The following is a 21115-nucleotide window of genomic DNA, read 5'->3' as shown; positions in this document are numbered from 1 at the left end:
ATTAAGTTAATCATAAACCCTCCCTGTTTAAATAAATATTATTACAGAAAAGCAGCTTATTTTGTTCACAAACACTGAGAACTGCAATATCAATATTGTCCCTAGCTTGAAGTAGACCTACTCTGTATTTATTTTAGAAGTCAAATTATGGTCAGCTTTGAAAAATCTTTTCATTTATGTGACAAAGAGCCATGGTTTTTATGATCAAATGTGCTATGAAATCAAAAGATGTCCACTGAATCTCCTTAAAATTTGAGAAGATCTTCTACCAAAGCGAAACAATGTGGCATTCTCCAGGTAACAACAATAACAAAATAACAGAGAAGATTAGGAGGTCTTCTAGTCCAACTCCCTGCTCGGGCAGGAAAGCCTGTACCATTTCAGACAAATGGCTGTCCAATCTTTCTTAAAAACTTCAAGTGTTGGAGCAAACCATTCTGAAGGCAAACCATTCCACTAATTAATTGTTCTGCAAGAAACTTTCTCCTTAGCTCTAGGTTGCTTCTCTCCTTGATTAGTTCAAGGAGAGATCTCTCCTTGATCCATCCATTGCTTTTTCCTGCCTTCAGGTGCTTTGCAGAATAGGTTGACTCCCTCTTCTTTATGGCAAACCCTTAGATATTGGAACACTGCTATCATGTCACCCCAGTCCTTCTTTTCATTAAACTAGACATACTCAGTTCCCGCAATCATTCCTTATATGTTTTAGCCTCCAGTTCTTTACATCTTAAAGTTGCCAAGCTTCTTACCATTGGTTATGTTACTGGCCTAGAGAGAAGTTTCCAGAGAAGTAGGTTGCCTCCCTATCTTTGTTCAATTAATGTCTTGGTGTATTTTCTATTGCAACTATGTTGTCTGACTTATTTTTAAAATTTCTGAGGTTTTCAATATCTGTCTACTTGATTAACTGTGTCGAAATATTCTCTTATGCAAATATCTTTCTGCCAATCTTCAGTGAATGTGTCAGCTATGTTTGGTATATGTGTCTGCTTTAAATTCTAAAATCCACATAGCTGGCTTGCAAGCTTATTTTCCAGATCATTGAAAGCAACAGGAGATATATATTTTTTTGACAGACATTGACTAAAGCAGCTTTAGAATGGTTCAGAGGCATTTTGGTTTCTAAGAAAATCTGTCTGAAGGAGCTATTGACCACATTTTCCACAGGTCATCCCTCAAGTAGTTGTTAAGTAGTTTATCAGGGGCCCAAAATCTCCATAATGCATTTTGCTTTTGCTATGGAGAATACAGGAGAGAAAAGTCAATTGAATAGATTTAATTTAGATAGAAAATATAATTAAAAAGTCCCATTTTTTTAAAGGATAGGATCATTTTTAAGGCACATTCCTAGAAAGTACATATATCTTATGGCAATTATTTGAGTATGTTCATGTTACACATATTAGCAAGTGCCCCTACAACACTTGTTAAAATGTTGTTGCTAAATCATATGGGCAAATGCAGATAAATGTCACAGATCACTTCAGTTGGACATGTTGTTCCCCCCCTTTACATGTTGTCTTTTTTCATTTAGCCTGATGGTTTACATTTATAGTCAAAAGCTCCAAGATTTCAGGAAGAGGATCTACCTGCTACATGATCTTTTCATTTGGAGATAATAGGGACTTAATCTGGGACTGGCTATGTTCTAAAACATGAAGCAGCCTACTGACCTTATGGTCCTATCACTATCTCAGCTAAGCACAGCTCCAAAAAATAATTTTAAAAACCATGTAAACGATAACATGGACGTGTATATTTATTTATATTTCAGCTGCATGTGACACTTTCCTGTATTTCCATACAGTGTATTTTTAAGCAATATTAATGTGCTTGTATTAAATAAAGCAGAACTTTTCAACGCCTCCCCCCCAAAAAAAAACCAGGATCAGAGATTATGAATTCAAAATCATCTTAGTGACGGCAAGGTTTCCATAGCATGGCATCCTCCTGAAATGATGAAAGTACAACTCTAAATGACTACATTGGGAATTATAGTAGCTGCTGAAGTCCAATCTAGCAGGCAGCAGATTAAGAAACACTGATCCCACAAACATGACTGGAATGTTCTGGTTGCAAAATCCAGTCAATGTGCCAGAGTCATTAAAAAGTGTACACCATGCTCTCACAGTTCTGGCTTTCGGGTTCTATGAAGTACAAAATAATCTCCATTTCATTATTTTGAGAGGTTTTTTTTTTTTTAAGTTAATGTTAAAGATTGTCATCAGCCTTGCAAGATAGTTCAGGCAGGAAGCATGGCCAGATGAATAATTCTATTTTATTGTAAGGTTACATTTTCTGAATCTTGCAAGTCTGAAAGTAAATTTCTCTCCTTTCATCTTACAGCCCAAGAAACTAGGCTCCCCCATTCCTTTTGCAGGCTAAACTACCTCTTATCTCACTGCTCCCGTGGCTGGAGCTCTTCTCCTTGACTCCCAAGCTCATTCCAACCTATAACCCATTCATAATAATAGAAGATGGAAATAATTGAATCAATTTGTTCATCATCCATGCTTCTAATATGTGTAATATTAATTTTACTCTTTAGTTTAAGTTGCTGTGCCAAGCACACAGGAGAGCAAGCCCATTGAACTGAGTGGGATTTGCTTCTGAATAGAGGGCATTGGACTATGTTCTTCACACTTAAAACTGTATTCCCACTTAGTTGGCAGAGTATTCCCATTGATAGACAAGTACAGAATTGCATTGTTAGCATCAGAACATATTGGTCACATTCATTGTCTAAATGACGGATACATTACGGAAGGCAACATCTTACTTATGAAATACATTGGGTGAAAATTCATCACCTGCTTTGCACATCCAATTCTAATGAGGAGAGGCACCCCAGCTATTTGAAAGAGTTGTTAATGGAAAGTGCAAGAGCAAGTCTTTTCAAAGGGTCAAAGAAGCTACTTCGTTTGTCTCATGTGGAGATAGCCAAAAGCAGTTTTTGAAGCAACAGTGAGATCATGGGGGAAAAAAATGAAGTGGTTTTAAATATTAAAAATAGTGTTTTGTAAGCGGCCCTTCATATCTCTTGCAAAAGATTAGCACAGCCCTGGTGTTGCAAATTCTATCTTCAAAAACCAACACTCTGCAGATGTTTTGGAAAAGGTACACACACAGAGTTCATACAATTGCTTTTGTCCAACAACTATAATTTGTATGTCTTCCCTCATCGCTCTATCATCAGTTTCTAATAAAGCTAATAATGTTACTGTCCTATTTCTTCTTTCCCAGCTTTTTGCCCAATGCTGCAAAGGAGGATTCATTTGTTTTGCAGCAGAGGCATTCCGTATTGGACAGGCAAGAAGCGTTTAGAAAAGATAAAAGAAGGATGTCTTGTTTAAGGAAGATGAAGAGAAGTAGTTGTGCTCAAGATGTATACAAAGTGATCGCCGATGGACTTTTTACAAATGTAACTGAAATTAATTTACCTTATTTCCATACTCACAGTATTTCTTTTAATAGCTACAGGATAAATCCTGCTACGGTGTACATCAGGCTGAACAACAAATCAAGCCCATCTCTATGTCGTAGTCCAAAAGGTACTTGACAGCCTTCTTGCTTCTGTAGTCCTGGACTGGCATTACAACCATAAGATTTGTTGGCATCCAGTGGTGAGCTGTCAGATATGGGTTACTGGAGTACATTCACTTTGATGGGTCATGTTTTGACTGACAGAGTTTATACCATCATCCCATTATCTAATAGCAAGCGTGATCAAAGTGAGAGTTTTACTACTTCTTCCAGATGTAATCCATCACTCTACTTAATCAAATCAAAGGCAAAATGTCACCAGATGCAAAAAGATTTGGACTGCAACGTTAATCATGTTTTTACAAAACATTTGTCTCCCAACTGGAAATATCAGGTTTGAGTTCTACCATGGCTTTGAAATTTCTGACACAGTCTACTTGGTGAAATAATACTTGAAATTACCAAATGCTCCTTTGGGGTAAAAACATTTTTTCCCAAACAAACAAACAAACAAACAAACAATCCTTCCACTGCAAGTTATGAAATATGGACTATTTTCCTCAGACTGGAAAAAAATGGTCCAGTCCCTGAAAGTAAGTGCATACTAAACTTTAAGGCATTTTATCCATGTATATTCATATTTTGGTATACACAATCTTAAGTGCACACAGTTTTGTGGGGTATATGGGTATTTTGGTCAGAGTAATGTTAAATACTGATTTTTGAAAATGTTCAGGGAAAAAAAAGCACAATACTTTAGGCAGCAATGCTATACTCACTTACCTCGATATAAGTCTTACTGAATTCAGGAGGGCTTATTCCAAGGTAAATATGAATAGCATTGCACAGTTAGTGATGGCGCTTTCAGGACATCTGTATCTGAAACAAACTGTAATTTAAAACAATATGAAGAACAAAAAAGAATGACTTCAACTGAATTTTCATAGCAATTTCCCAGTTAAGTTATTTTTTTTTTAAAAAAAATCAAAATTCATATTACATATATTAAGACACCCTTAATTCCAATCAGCACCACTACTTTACACCACAGGAATTAACTCATTTTCTCTGAATGTTAATCTGATAACAATACAGTTGTAATTAATTGCCTTATTTTAGCTGAAAGATTGTCACAATTCAAAATTTGGGACACATTTTGTACAATAAGTTCGTAGTTCCATTTCTTGGATTTAATTCAATCCAATCTGTATAGGAATATATATATATATATATATATATATATATATATATATATATATATATATATATATATATCATATTCATGACTGGGAGAAATATAATAGTGGTTGATTAAAATTCTAAACAGCAATGATGTTGACTAGATGACCATAGATTATCATGTAAGAAACAGAAACAAACATACCCCACAATTTAAGGACTAATAAACTCTGTAAAATGTTACTGTAATTTGAACATCCAACGCAATCCACATCAAGTCCCATTAAATCCCAAATTGTACAGTGATCATATAGAAAAGGCTTACTAGAGAAATTTGGAACTTGTGTGAGGAGGGCAATCCTGTCAATACACAGACACCTGCTATTAAAAAATGATTACTGGGACAATTCAGTGCAAAATTAGGTGTGTGTCTGTCTTGATAGGAGTAGGCCAAACATGATTTTGCAAAGGTGCCTCTTCCAAGGCAAATCCTGAAAGTATTTATTGAGCTAGTCCCAGTTTGATAATAAATACTTACAGAATCAAACCCAGTTTTATACATAAAATTGTTTCCCCTACATAATCAGGAAGTGGTTTTCTACTACGTTTTCTCCCCCTACAACTAGGGGTTTAATTTTTTTTTTTTTTTTTTTAAAGAAAACACTCAACAATTGCAAGTGAACATTCAGAGGCTGGGCTAAACATTGAGCTAATATATTCCAACTGCTATTGTGGTGGGAATTTCCATACAAACAAAAACATTACTAATTATTTTATCACAGGTATTTTCATGTTCAGTAATAAGAAAATAAGATCACCCTGTTTGCTGCAGGAATCAGCAGCCTCCGTGTGCTGGGGGAGGAATAAGAAAGCAGTTAACTTGACTATAGAATTTGGATAAACGAATCTATTAAAGCAGCTCTCTACGGATGTGAAAAGGAATGCTGGGTTCTCTATTTGTGACATAGCTTTGAACTGTTTCTTTTTCCTTAAGAGAGTACTGACAGAAGATTCTGCAGTATTGCTCCGTTGTTCTGTGAAATGCATTCTTAGAACTTTAAAGCTGCAATACAAGGGAAATTAAAGAGAATGGCTCTAGGCATTCAAAGGTACAGGGAGCACACAGCACGTTTGAGAAACTCATATCCTGTTCTTGGTTTATATGGTTTATATGTAACATTCCATAGGGGATACATGAATAGGCTTTTAGATCTATTACGCAGCAACATTGACTGCACTCCTTACTCTAATAAGTTTGAATGTCTGGACAGACAAATGTCAGAATATTCCATTAAACCAATTCAATCAAGCTTTTCTATTTAAGAAAAACATCCATGTAACAACAGTTGATTAACAGCAGAACAGAACAGAAAATACAGACTGCTTCACTGAATGGTGCTAGCCCTAATATGAAAATGTCCCCATTTCTGAGTGGCAGAAATCCAGATGAGGACTAGATGGCAGCAAAGATTAGCATGTCTGCACCTGTTTGCTGCCATCCAGTGGGCATCTGAATTTTTATAGCCCAGCTCTGGAGGCTGTAATTGTTTAATAATCATAATATGGATATCCTTCCTATTTTTAAGAAAAATCTGTTGGTTTTAATGGATTCCCTTCTTAATCTAATAATATTTTATTTATGGAGTAAAAAAGCAGAGTATTGAATGGTATAATATGGTTTAAATCTGGCAGACATATGAACAGATTGTGCTGGTTCCCCAAATATTGAGTAATATTTGGATGGAAGATATTAAAAAAAAGGCTGAATTTGTACTCAGTCAGTAAATTTCAATTTTTTGTCTGGCTTTGATAGACTTAAAAATGGATACCCTAGTCATTTATTTTAAAGTCACAGTTACAATTTATAAGGGTCGAGACCTGGTAGCTTTTTCTGTAGACCTCTGAGATATTGATAAATTGGGTTTTGCTTTTGAGATCTTTTTGCCTAAGAAACAACACTTTATCTAACATTCTGAGTCACTTTATTGCACTTTGTTATAAATGTCTCAGCAACTTCAATTAAAGAAACAAGCTGTTATCATTCATCCTGAACCAGGCAAAAGACAGGGAAAAGGAAACTGCCCTCATTCAAGTAGCAAAGAGTAATTTTCTCACTGAACAGCATGTCAAGAGTCCAAATAGAAGTCTATGCATTTGCTGAAGTATCCACTTACTTTACATCAGGATATTGTTTCTACAGATACATGTTTGGATTTTTACAATCTTTTGTTAATTTGCAACACTGCATGTCAAACACATATAATACTATAAATTTGCAGCTTCTCCCATTTTCTTCCATTTAAAGATTATCTGTTTAGAATGACAGATCTACAAGTTCCTTCCTAGATTGTGCAGACTGACATTTAACAAGAGTTGTTTTTAGGGTTAATCTGAATTGTTCTCCTTTTGAGAGAAGGAGAATTGTTCTCCTTCTGGGGAGAAAATACAATGTCATGCTAAGACAAAGGTAGAGAATCAACACTATGGCAACCAGATATGTAGCACATAACATTTGGGAAAAAAAAACCCCATACTTATAAACCCTCTTATAAGTTGCATTTAAGAAAAATTATAAGTGAGAGAAAAACTCTTTTATGCACCTATTTCGTGTTCTGAAAGTTCTAAATGCATGTTTGAGAATAACATGCCCATCTGCATTTTTCTATCATCTTCCCTACATTGTATGGCATAATAGCATAATCCAGCATTTACATGACCCCTCTCTCCTACCTACACATAAAACAGTGAAGATTATGGCACAATTACTGCAAACATTTGAGGAAATTCTTCAGCCACATGTTTACATAGGAGAGGAAACAGTCATTTCTTATTTAAGCAAACTAACTTTAGAAAAAATGTTTGAGTACCAATGATACATTAGCACATTCCTACGTAGCATCTGTGCCCTGTGATTGGAACAGATGCTATTCCTGATGTCTGTGCACAAGAATGTATATATCTTAAAAGCATGTAGGGTTTTAAAAATATTTTAAAATCTTCTGACCATTCAAATGATTTAGGTTATCTCATTACTAGATATTAAACAGGAAGAACAATTCTGAAATGCCAATGTTGACATTGAATACTGAGTAAAATAAAAGAATGCTCACTTTCTCTGCAGTCTTTTAAAAATCATGCCACAGTATGAACAAATAAAGGGAGCTACATTCATTAAGAAGCCTCTGAGATATCTGCTGTTTTTAACAGATTCGGGGGGAAACCCCCCCACTTCCAGTACCATTTATTTACTCTGTCTGCTTCTGTGCTCAGTGTTTGAATAGTTCCTTTCCCCACTGGTACAGCCAATAGCACCTTTGTTCTTAATAAGAGATTCAGTACCCTTGAACTTAGCATCTACCAAAATATATATATGTATATATATATATATTTATATAATCTTCCACCCGAGAGGAAGAAAAAAGCAGTATCTTATGAAGGCACACCCATGCTGAACAGACAAGAAAATCAAAATCAAAGCATAACTGCACAGGGCAGTCATATTACAAAGCTCATTCTTGAAATCTGAGTGTCATGCTAGAAGAAAATCTAGATATGTATTCTAGTTTGAAGAGATGAATCAAAGCCAATGTTATTTAGCTTTTTTTCTGTTAAAAAAAATAAGATTCTGTGTCAATATAGATAGAATCTTATTTAAAGAGGGAAATGAATGCTTGTATTGCAGCCTTAAAGATCACCTTTTTTTTTAAACTGCAATTATTTGGGTTCTTTTTTTTTATGTAAACTATTGTCTGCAACTTGGCAGACCATGACTGAACGCTTTTGAAACGTTGTAGATTACAAACATGAACTCACAATTAATATCCTCTAAAAATAATTTCACATCTTTCAGAAAGAAAAAGAGAGAGAAAGGTAAAGAAAAAGGACAATGTGGACTTCTTCACAAGGTAATGCAGCTAATAAAAAAGAGAGTAGAATTAAAGTATTTACATAATGAGCAATTCTACAGAAGGCGATCATTCCCAAATAAGCACTGCTGATTATATCCCACGACGTGTTTTTTTTTTTTAACCAACTCTACCAGATTGGATCCAGTCATCAGCACTTTCAAATAATCCTTAAAAGCTTTTCATGGTTCTTTACATTTATTGTAGAACGATGTTCTTCAGGTACATTATGCTGGTGTAAGAGGATAGTGTCAAGACAAGGTACCAGCAGGACAAGAGAACTTCTGTGCCCCCAGTGATCCCAAGTTGAGTTGTACTTGGAGCTGGAAAGAGAAGAATACAGAGTAGTTACATATTGATGTTGTTTCGCTACCCCTTATTCATTATTTTATTTACTATAGGTTATTTTTTTTTAAAAAAAAATCTGCAAGTTAGGATGAGTTCATAAACAGGTTTCAAAAAGAGCAATCACATGCTACACAAGCTAAAGAGAGAGAAATGAATGGGAAAAATGTATACTTCTGAAAAGCTAAAGTTATCCATGGAAGAGCTATTCTTAGCAAGGTTTATTATAACTCTATGTGCATTTAATTAAGCCTCTTTTTTTTTTTTGGCTTGGAATTCTTGAAAGGAAATATAAATATGCCTGATAATAATTACTGAGACAAGTCTGCATCATCTTTTGTGGATAATACATATTACTATTCTAATGCAGGAAATCTGGGACCCATATTCTTTATTAGAATAAAAATGTCTCCATGTAAAAAACTCATTCACTGCATCACTTTTACTTCAACCGGATACAATTGTTTATTTTCTACTTATGAATTAACTCAGCACAAGTAAATAATTAAACATGGTTAAAGCAAAAGCCTAAAAGAAACCTAAAGCAATATTAGGTTTCTCAGTTCAGCAAAGAGCACCTCCTCCCAACTGCGATGGCTTTGGAGAAAGCTTGGCCCCAAATTAATGGAGATTGATTATTTTGGCCTTCAGTAACTTTAAATGAACCTCCTCTGATGATCTCAATATAGAGGGATATTCTTTCAACTAGCCTTAACTCAGACCATGAAGGTCTTTAAAGCTCAAACCAGTACTTTGTATTTCTTCAGAAAAAAACTGCACCTATAGTAATGCTCTTAACACAAAAGAAGGAAAAGCTGTTCTCAACATTTTGACTACTAGGAAATATTCAGACATGTACACCAGCCCCCCCCTCATGGTATGTTCTAGCAGAATGAAGTTGACAAAGATTTCTGAATCATCTTATTTATAGAACTTTGACTTCTCCATCTGAATTATAGCCAACTGATTTGTGAAATGAGAACACAAACTTTATTCTTTATTACAATGCAATATTAAGTTTTCTGCTTGTATTGGAGGTATGTAGTTCTCTTTATTGTAGTATATAGATGGTGCAAATACAATTTTTTAAACATAGTAGTGCCATAGTATTCCAACTTATTTAGGAAAAGTCAGAATTCAAGGTACCTGAAAAAATAATCTGTCAAATATTTATAGAAATAAGAATGTCATCCCAGATGAAAAGTGTTTGAAACTTCTTTGGTGGCAATCTGGGATTACTTTGTTTCTTTTGCTTAGTCACTCTTCTCCATTAGCGTTAAACTCAGATTTCAAGAGTTGTTTAGTAATCCCTTTTTAGGATATGTATAAAATAAAGCTTTGATTGCACGGATAATCTGTCCTCCAGAAATAACATTCCTATCTTCTTGCTAGGATTGCCACTTGAGTTCCTGGTAATAATTTGAAATGAGCATTTCTTTGCCAGAATTTCTATAAGCTTCGCCTTGTGACATGTTGCTATTAGGAAAAAGGAGAACAAATTTTCCAATTTAAGATGGTACTAAGGCTGTAGCTGATCAGAATAACAGGGAGGTCTGTTACTGAAAACTGTTGCTCATTAAAAAAAAGTTATGAAAAATCAACCCTTATTCAACTCTCTGAAAGTAATCTGAAAAAGGAACAAAACATTCTGAGAACATGATTCTTCATTAGGCTCAAGCTAACTTGTATGAAAATGGTTTTATTGTTAAAAGATGTGAACAGAGGCTCATAACAGTGTTGGGGGAGAGGTTCTTAATGAATGTAAGGTATAATCCCTATTTAATTTTCTGTGACAGGTTATAATGGGACACAATAAAGAAATATATTTATTTTAATATGCCACGTACCATGATTTCTTGTAACATTATGTTTGAGAAATAGAGTGTGTGTCTTTGTGGGTGAGACAGAACTACCTCAATTTTGTAATCTGCTTGTCAGTCTTCTTGTGTAGAGAATATGATATGAGCATTTTATTACTTGGACAATAGCAATAGCAATAGCACTTAGACTTATATACCGCTACATAGTGCTTTTACAGCCCTCTCTAAGCGGTTTACAGAAGTCAGCATACTGCCCCCAACAAATTGGGTCTCATTTTACCCACCTCGGAAGGATGGAAGGCTGAGTCAACCTTGACAATAACTTATACTAACCAATGACTGAACATTTGCCACATTTCTCAGAATCAGATCATGTCCTTCAAGAAATGATGAAGCATGAAAGCCAGCTGGGTAACTTTGGGTCAATCATTCCCTTACCCGGTTGTGGGAAAATAAGAGATGGGACTATTACATATACTGCACTGAGTTGTAAAAAATAAAGATAGGACAAAAATTGGATCCCTGTGGTATGTTAGAAAATAAAGATCATGGCTTCCCCATCTAGTTCAATTGGCCAAATTGGTTTTTTGCATGTGGAATTAAAAAAAAAATGATTTCTAGCCAACAGCACTGAACAATCACTGACACCTGAATAAAACATGTTATTGAAATATATCTTTGTTAAGCAATCTGGGATCCAAGCAAATAGGCAGCTTGTGTCTTTTCTCCCTCAGTTAATTAAATATATTAGCCTATCACATTGACACATTTAATTTAGCTAGATTCTCTACTTTCTCTGAAGTTTGAATGAATTTTATATCTTTCCATGCAGCTGATATGTTTTGGATTTATCTGTAAGAAATGTAACTGCTGGATCCACATATCTATAAATATCACCTATATTTCTTCAAATTTACTAAAAATCCCATGATTTAGGGTTAGTGCATTGAGCTGTTAGGAACAGTAAAATATGGCAGATTCCCTGTTCCAACAGAGACTGTGTTTCAGCAACATTGTTTTCTTGTACTCAAGTTGTTCTTGCAACTCAGTTTATTCTCTGATCCCAACTTTTTTGTCACTTCTTTGTCTTCTGAATTGTTATTTGATATCGACTATTGACTTTTCTCATAACTCAACCTTCCCTGGTTTGTTTTTGATCTGTAATTGTTAAAGTTTAATACATCAGAATGGGGGAGACTGTCATGATTTATGATTCCCTGCTTAGATGTAAAGCTGACAGTAAAGCATATTCAAGAGATTTCTAAGATCACTCCAGCAATCTGGGTGGTGATGAGGCAAAGGGTGTTTCAGACTAAGGGCTTGTCTAAAATATATAAACCAAAATAACCAAAATCATGTTGAGAATCCTGTAATTTAAAATCTAACATATGGAGAAATAATAACAGCTTAAAATATACTAGTTTGGTGGGGATGAAGATGAGCTTGTAAAATATATTTCTTTGCTTACTAGTTTTGTCTTTGCAATAGTTGTATGACATCAGGAAACTTTTTTTAAAAAAAGTTTATACATTTCATTTTTTGGGGGGTGTTAAATGCAGAAGTATAAAGATGATGCAGGATGGAGGAAGAAACAAGCACAATATTGTTATTATTCCATAGGGATTTTTTAAAACTTACAGTTTGGGCCCAAAATTAGTTGTGGAAGTTATTCCACTGAAATAAGAACAAAGGCAACAGATACTTAGGTCTCCTGAGAGAAAGTGAAGTGTGCAGGAACTTTTAAATGGCAATTTTTCCATTCACATGGAGGCAAGGCAAACAAGCTATAGATAATTAGGGGAGATATACCAGCAGGAACACCTCATAAGGAACTCATAAAGAACAATACATTAAGCATTGATCCTCTTCTTGTATGGGATCAATAACGAGGCAGGAAACTGCCCACTATGAGCATAGACAGGGCTGCAAAACGTCTGTGTGTATGTCTTGTTTCATAAAAAGCAACTGGTTACTTTAAAGCTTGAGATGTATACATTTCTGTGCATTTTCTTTCATGCTTCAAAGTCAGAGACACACATTAATTAATTCCAGTAAACTCTAAAAGCAAAATACAAGAGCAAAATGTTGTCTTTATCCATATTTTGTAAGGATGGGTTTGGTGGGTTTTTGTAAGTGCTACGGGTTTATAAAATAAGGCTACAATTAAAGTGATTGAGCCTCCTGGCTCAATAAGGTTATACACTACTACTACTACTACTACTACTACTACTACTACTACTACTACTAGTATGCTTGTATCCTTATGATTTATATTGATATTGATTGTTTCCTGATTGCTTATTTGTACCCTATGACTATCATTAAGTTTTGTAACTTATGATTCTTGATAAATGTATCTTATCTTTTCATGTACACTGAGAGCATATGCACCAAAGACAAATTCCTTGTGTGTCCAATCACACTTGGCCAATAAAGAATTCTATTCTATTCTATTTAAGTTTCATACAGTTGTTGGTAAACAACTTCCAGAATGAATAACAAACGTTTGATACCAAATATCCACAACACCCTTCAAGAGTAAAATAAAGATGCAAATCAAAGTCTGACCTCAATTTTGCAAGAAGCTCCAGATATAAAATACTGGCAAAGAAGGTGAATTAAGCAAGGTTGAAGTTGTTGAAGCAAATTAAATAAAATCAAAGTTGTCAAAATAAATTAAGCAACGTGAATTCAATGAAGCAAATTATTAAAAGAGAACATTTTTAAATGGCCCAAGTCAATTTCATCTCAGTCTCTGCCAATGATTACAACCTTTAGATTTTTATCCATAGATCTGAATAACTTTCCACATTTCAGCTAAAATCTGTGACTTTCCCATAAAGAGGACAATCTATATTTCAAATGTGTACATGAGAAATTTATTCACTAGGACAAATATTTCTGAAACATCACAGATTATTAAAAGACACCTACATGAATCTATCCAGATAAATGTTCTCTAGGGAAACTCTAAAAATTATATGAATACCGTAATATGCTAAGGGCTTTAAAGACTTCACTGCAGTAGTTAGTGGTTAGCAGTTAGTTAGCAACAGCAATAGTACTTATTTATTATTAATTCAATTTATATGCCGCCTTTCTCCGGAGACTCATGGCAGCACTTAGACTTATATACCGCTTCACAGTGCTTTATAGCCCTTTCTAAGCGGTTTACAGAGTCAGCATATTGCCCCCCAACAATTTGGGTCCTCATTTTACCCACCTCGGAAGGATTGAAGGCTGAGTCAACCTTGAGCCTTGTAAGATTTGAACTGCCAAATTACAGTCAGCCAGCAGTCAGCAGAAGTAGCCGGCAGTACTGCAGTCTAACCAGTGGACCACCATGGCTAGTTAGAACATCCCTTTGAAGCTGCTTTACAAACTAATGCACTCTCCTCATTTGAAGAGTGAGGTGTGGCATCTGCATTCCTTTGAATATTTGGTTTGATTGGACAAGGGACTAGAAAAAGTAGCTAAGAGAGAACATGCTGATGTTTATAGTAAACAATGTTTGCCAAGTTCTAATTCTTCTGGAAGACCAAATTGATTTTGGCTAGTACATAAGCACTAGCTTGTTGGCATTGTGTATGGCTAACAAGCAAGCAAGAAGTGGCTTAGCAGAGCAGGAACAGAGGTGCAGTTCCGGACTTGGATCTTGGACTGGTGGATGCATATGGAATTTTAAAAATGTAAGAAAGCATTGATGGAATACACTACTAACCACAGCAATAGCACTTAGACTTATATACTGCTCCATAGTGCTTTATGAACAGTCATAAAGCAGTCTACAATGTCAGAATATTGTCCCCAACAATTTGAGTCCTCATTTTACTGAACTCAGATGGAAGGCTAAGTCAACTTTGAGCTCCATCAGAATCAAACTCCTGGTGGAAATACTGCATTCTAAACATTGTGCTTCATCTCTATCTACAGTTCCACTAATTCTAAAATTCTTCCTACTTCTACTGTTTGCTTTTGTTCTTTTTCTGGCTTTCAGAAACTTCCAAATAAATGAAGGGGTTTTTAAAAAAATTGCTTAGAAAACTTAAAGGGAAGCATACGTTTTCCAACATATTACATTCCATTTTTTCTTTTTTCTTTTCTTTTTTTAGATAGAAACAGATATTTGTGGATGCAATCAAAGGCTCAGGACTCCAACCCTATTTGTTGGGCATTTGGCTATTGTGTGGTATCATTTGTAACTTAGTAGGTGGTAGGCTATGAAATTTTGGTTTCCTGAACAAGCATGATCAAGCCAAATCTGGTTTTAATGATGCCAGAATGTTGTTATTAAGCCTGTCTATATCTATAACATCTGAGAATTTTAAATAAAATGCCATTATCAACAGTAGTTAGGCAGCCAATTACTGTACTTATTCATTCATTTATATTTATTTATTTGTCAACTTTATATGCCAGTCATCTTGCAGTTTGAGGTGACAGGAAGTGGCTTTGCAAACTTGATAATCCATTCCAAAGTCCAACAATTCACCGATATTCAATGTACTAATTATTGAGGACTGTTTAGAACTGTAATGTTTTAGTCCATTAATGACTGAGTGATTGTTTGCTATCTACCAGCAATAGTTGACTCCCTTATCTTCTTGACCTTTGGGGTTGACTACCCATTTCTACTGGCCAACTTTCTTGTATAGATCTCCATATTTCTAATAATAACTTTGATTGGGGGAAAATCCTTTATTTCTGTAACACTTGTCATCATAAATTATATGAAGAGAGAAGAGAGAAGAGAGTATTTTTGTTCCTGAGTGCTTCCAAAAAAGATTTCCCTTCTTATTCTTCTTTCATATCAAAGGGGAACACAACAGGCAGTTCAAAATGACAATAGCCACTGATGCACACTTTGAGTAGGAAATAGTAATTGAATTTTTCATAGCTGAGGAGATTTCGCCGGCTGACATTCACCCCTGCATGAGGACTGTATACAGACCTCTCCATGTAGTGAATGTTCGATGCCTTCTTTGAACACTGAGTTTAAAGCTAGACCTTATGGCAGCCAGCAGGAATAACTATTAACAAAGAGAATGGACTGATCACAATTGAACTGGTCTGCAAAGGCTGATGACCCACATGATACAATTTGAAAAGAAAGCTCTGTATTAGAAGTTTAGTGACTAACTAGCCACTAAAACCATATGGACAGAAAGCTATGATGCTAACAAAGAAGCATTGCACTCTCTCAGATCAGAAGAATAACGACATCATTCTGGAAAGTCTCTATCCATAGTGAGGAAGACTTAAAAGGAAGCAACATATGTTGTTGTTTTTTTTTTGTAAAAATAAAAGATTAAAAAGCAGCCGTCTTAGGTGTGACTTTATTATTGTGATGTTTTGGGACACTCAGGAAGTATCACTGAGGAATAAATCTCATCAAACTCTATGGGATTTTTTTTCTTATTAAGATTTGTTGAAGCTTTCACATACTTTTATGTGGTAAGGAATTGCTCGTTAATTTACCAATTAATACTAAAGCAAAAATGTAGCACAGTCAAAAGATATAATAAAATCATTCAGAACTCTCTCTCCCTTTTTCATTAAAATTATGTTGAAGTTTCTCCTATCTATCTATCTATCTATCTATCTATCTATCTATCTATCATCTAATCTAATCTAATCTAATCTATCTAGCTCATCTATATTTAGCCTATTTTTCATTGAAATTAATCATAATGTTGAACTTTAGCATAGGAAGTTCCTTTAGTCATGGTTCTCTTAAAGTTACCAGAGCATAGAACTACATCTCAACAGACTATTTTCCTTGGAACAATCCTCATAAAAATCAATAGAGCTTATATTGAGTTTATTACAAAGCGCAACTAGGCTCCATGTTTATTTTGTAATACTGCATTAATCGCCATTACAAACAAAAACACTTTAATGTTTGCTAATTAAAGTCCTTTTTTAAGCTTAGCCGAGTACAAAACACATGAGATATAGTAATATTAATAGGAGAAAAGCAGAAAGGTGCATCACATTCTGTTTTCTTTGTGGTTGTACGGTCCCCTGAGTTGGCAATTTAATTGTGTTTTGAATAGCAGACTTAAATTCAATTCCTCATTCTCCTTGTAAGAGGAAATCAGTGGCACAGCTGTCACCCACTTGACAGTACTTGCTTCTTATTATGCACAGAGTATGAGATGAACAAAACACAATTTTTACTCCACATGGAGAAGTTTTACCAACTACCTTCCATTTCCAAAAACATAAAATTAGCCCCTAATTCAAAAACTTTTGTTTGTACAAGCAGTACTTTCAGTTATAAACCGCAGCAATCAAATGCATTCTTAAAGATGCGGAAGCAAGGGAGCAGTGGGGTAGTTTTAAATATTATTTCTGTTGATTATAAAGGAAAATTATATTAGAAATTGCTATGACAAACCAACGTTTCATATATATCAAAAATCAAGCCAAGAAGATCAAGCACAATGAAAGGTGTTTTTTTTAAAACAATCATATTTAAACAGTTAATCTGTGTTGGCAATTGAGATTGTTGTGACTTCTTCCACAAGGATTAAGAGAAAATTACACAAATCCACTTTTCTCTGTACGGTGGAAGTTTAAAATCACATCCAATTGTAAAAATACAAATACACCAAATTCTACCATTTATCCTTAGTTTGAAATTGTGCTATTTAGGAAGGGTAGTTTCAAGTAAGCAAATGAAATATTTAGATGCCTTCTATTGCTGCAACATCAGACAACTGTAATGCGCCGGGAAGAAAAATAAGCTTCAATTGTTTGAAATGTACAATTTTTGTTATGTTACCTGTTACACTAACAGCATTACTTTATCTTAGAATTTGTGATGGGCTGCAAGTTGAGTTCATTTCCTGAACTGGAAAGCATAAATCTTCAAAACCAAAAGAAATCAGCAATTCATTTTATTTCCAAATGTACCAAAGTTCTCTCTGTAGCTAAAGTACGTTCAAGTCAAGGATATGATGCTATATTAGTATATGCATGCATTATGTACTGTGATAGCAGATGGATATATGCTGTATTGCTATCCCTTTGTTAATAAGGTCTATCACAGCTGGATAGTGCAATTACACTGGTAGAAAATAAAAGTTCAAGAGGTTTCATTTTTGAGAATTTTATTATGAGCTGACTTGCTTTGTACTGTGACAATTAATTTTGATATTAATTCGTTTCATACATGAACATACGAAAGTGATTTATATCTCCAAAGAAGCCCAATCAAAATACATTTTATAGTTATTTATTTATTTATTTATTTAATTTATTTCTTCAATTTCGGGTGGTGAGTCCGGGTGATGAATAATCATAAAACAATTAAAAATAATTATAGCATAACATAAATTAATTATATATGGCAGCTAAGAAAAAAAGTATCATCATAGGTGTCAACCTAGCTAGGAAACAGGGCCCTTTCACACCCTCGGGGCCTCAGGCCTGGGCACAAAGCCCCTCTTCCAACAGAAATATTCTTAGGTCTCCTTGCAGATCCTGAAATCTCTCAACAGTTTAAGTTTGGTAAAATCATTCCAAAACTATTACTGTAAGTGCTTTACAGTGATCTGGAAGTCTAGATAATCTTTTCTGCTTCAAATATGGGACATTAGAATTTGTGTCATATTCTGTTTCAATGAAATGTACAATGTGACAAGGATCACCTAAACTTTTGTAGGCAACCATATACATGAATTGTATGTGATACTGTTAAATAAGAATTGAATTATTTATTCTTCCAGATATATACTAAAAAGGTATATTTATCAGTATTAAAAAAGTCCAGTTATGTAGCAAGTAGACTGATCTTGGCTAGATTCAAGCCAAACTTGAAGAGCAGTTTGGCTTGAATCTAGCTAGCATTTTTATAGCAGGATTAGACATCCTGTGTCCTATTGGGTTACCATTTCAGAGGTATTTCTTTATGTAAGCAAGGAAATCAAAGATCGTAGCTGGGCAAAAAAGCAATGGAAGTGGGAGAAATTTCTGACTTTCTGCCAGTTTTGCCATTGAGCTTCCTTGTGGGAGGCTGACAGGATCTTCCTTCCTTCCTTCCTTCCTCCCTTCCTCCCTCCCTCCCTCCCATCGCTAGGAATCATATTTAATTAAAAAAAATTATTCCCTTAGTATATAAAAAGAGGGTAACTTCTGGTGTATTGCTCTATAAGTTGTTTTATGAAGTAACTTGTGTGTTATCTTACAGTACTTATTTCACAGTTGTAAAGAATGCCATTTTAAAAACATGGCACAGAAATCCAAAGATGATACTGGGACAGGGTGAGTATGAACCACCTCAAAATCCAATTGTCAAGCCTGAAGCTGACCTGGCTGGGGCCATTTCCTTCTCTTTGGGGAGAGGGTATTTCCTATCAGGATTTCTTTCCACATGGCTTCAGGTTGACACAGCTGGAGGCTGGAAGGGGGAGAGATAGATGTTGGTTGTAGTAAAAATAACATAGCCTTCCGATGAATCAGGGACATTCCAATGGCTGGCTGGCCAGAAGAGGAGGAGAGACCGTAACCAGGCAACTAGCTAGTATCCAGATTGGACAATGTGATTTATTGTTTTGAAAAAACAGGAAACTTTTCTTTTAATGTAGTAGAAAGCGCGGGAATATTTAGAATTGGCTTTCCACCAAGATGATGTCTCCTAATAGAGCTGTTTTTTGAGGAATCAACTTGCCTTGGAGTTCTGTCTACAATGGGGTTATTACTTGGAACGCTGACACCAATGCCATCTCTCAGATTGCAGGCAGCAGAAAATCAGTATTTGTGTAGGACCAAAATGAAATATATTGGCTGGTCTTAAGCCATAGACAAGGTTGCAGCAACTCTACAGGCTATAGCATTGTGAAGAATAAAGCTACAGTACTCTTTGAGGAGTTGGCTACAATTCAATAGAACATAATATCAAACATGGTAGTATACAATTCAAGTGATTCCTGAAGAAAATGTTTTATTTATGAGCTCCACATTCAATCACTTTAAAGATTTTGGAGATTTTCTTCAAAGTCCCTAAAGACAAATCGGATATCAGTTCATTCTTTCCCAACTTAATCCTCTCCAGATCTGATAGGGTTAGTCCAAGAATTTCCAGTAAGCATGCCCAATAGCCATACTTGTTGAGAATTCTGCTGAAGCATCCTTAGATTGGCTAGATTGAGGAAGGACAAATAACATTCTAGTTATATGCGTTTTCCTTAATGCACCAATATGAATAAAAGTTGCCTAGAAAAGTGGATTATTCTTATACAACCAGAATGAATAAATCTGAAAACACTAAAAACCGGAGCTCTTGGGGAGAGAACTTATGATCCACTGATATAATGAATTCAGTATAATGAACAGGAAAGCTCAGTTGGCACTATGTATACTGAATTTAGCAAAGTTACAAAATTGTTACACTAAGAACAGCACACAAAATTGTGACTAAGAACAGAATAGTGAAAACCTATTTGAAAACAGAAAAGTTTATACATGTCACTGAAGGAATCCTTGTTGCCATCCACTGGATAAAGCCACTAAGCTCAAATGGGTCCCCTGTGTACTTCAAATGGACTTATTGTATACCTTAAAATTTCATATTTTCTACATCCACCTCTCCAGATTAAATAAACAGGAAGATCAGCTCTTTTTGACTATTTTGTTTTCTAAAGAAGTTCATGATATTGCATTAACCTAGTATCAACTATGTAAAGCACACCAGGCACAGAATATATATCTGAGTTATTTTCCATCAAGTCTTTATTACATTATAAAAAATATTTACAATTCCCATAACTTTCATATAGTCCTTTATATGGGACACTACTTGAATCCATGTCATTGGCCTGTAATGAGAGTTTATAAACTACTAACCTTAATCTATCCAATTATAAAAATGAAATACCATTGTTGCCTATGGCTTAACATACGTTGCATACTTTTTAAACATTTATATGATACTCAAAAATTCATCCTGCTATTATGGACAGGTGATTTATGCATAGACTAGTCAGTCAGACACTCAATGCCTGGAATTTATTTTCCAGCTGGTTTATAACTGAACCAGAATCCTATTTTTTATAGTAAGAATGAAATAATTGTGTTGGCATTAAACAAATCTATTATATTCTAATTCTTAACTGCTAAAGCATGAGAGTGTAAACTTCATCAAGTGTCAAGTGCAAACAATTGTTTAATGGAATATCTTTAGAAAATGGGGCTTGCTATACAAATAATAAGCTTCAGCCAAGTGGGAGTTTGCCATAGCTGATATTTTCCAGAAATTAATGTAAGGACAAAATATCTAATAATGAGAGATGTCTATTTTATTAACAAAAGCAGTATTCAACGATTGGTGAGGAAACCATGTGGCTTTTGAATCATAATTTTATTTTATGTTATTTATTT

General features: G+C 34.8%; 1 protein-coding gene across 1 annotated transcript in view; it reads right to left on the bottom strand.

The window, feature by feature from the left end:
* Positions 1-8765: 8765 nt before the first annotated feature.
* The window catches only part of NEGR1 (neuronal growth regulator 1), a 522129-nt gene continuing 509779 nt past the window's right edge, over positions 8766-21115 (bottom strand). Inside the window, exon 7 of the mRNA XM_070939458.1 lies at positions 8766-8890. Within this exon, the coding sequence (XP_070795559.1) occupies positions 8766-8890 (125 nt within the window). The remainder of the gene's footprint in view (positions 8891-21115) is intronic.

Source organism: Pituophis catenifer, unplaced genomic scaffold (assembly GCF_029215685.1).
Source record: "Pituophis catenifer annectens isolate HBS135680 unplaced genomic scaffold, rPitCat1.0.hap2 SCAF_3, whole genome shotgun sequence".
Classification (NCBI taxonomy): Eukaryota; Metazoa; Chordata; class Lepidosauria; order Squamata; family Colubridae; genus Pituophis; species Pituophis catenifer.
Note: the sequence above shows the minus strand (reverse complement) of the source record. Positions and strands in the feature narration are given on the sequence as shown.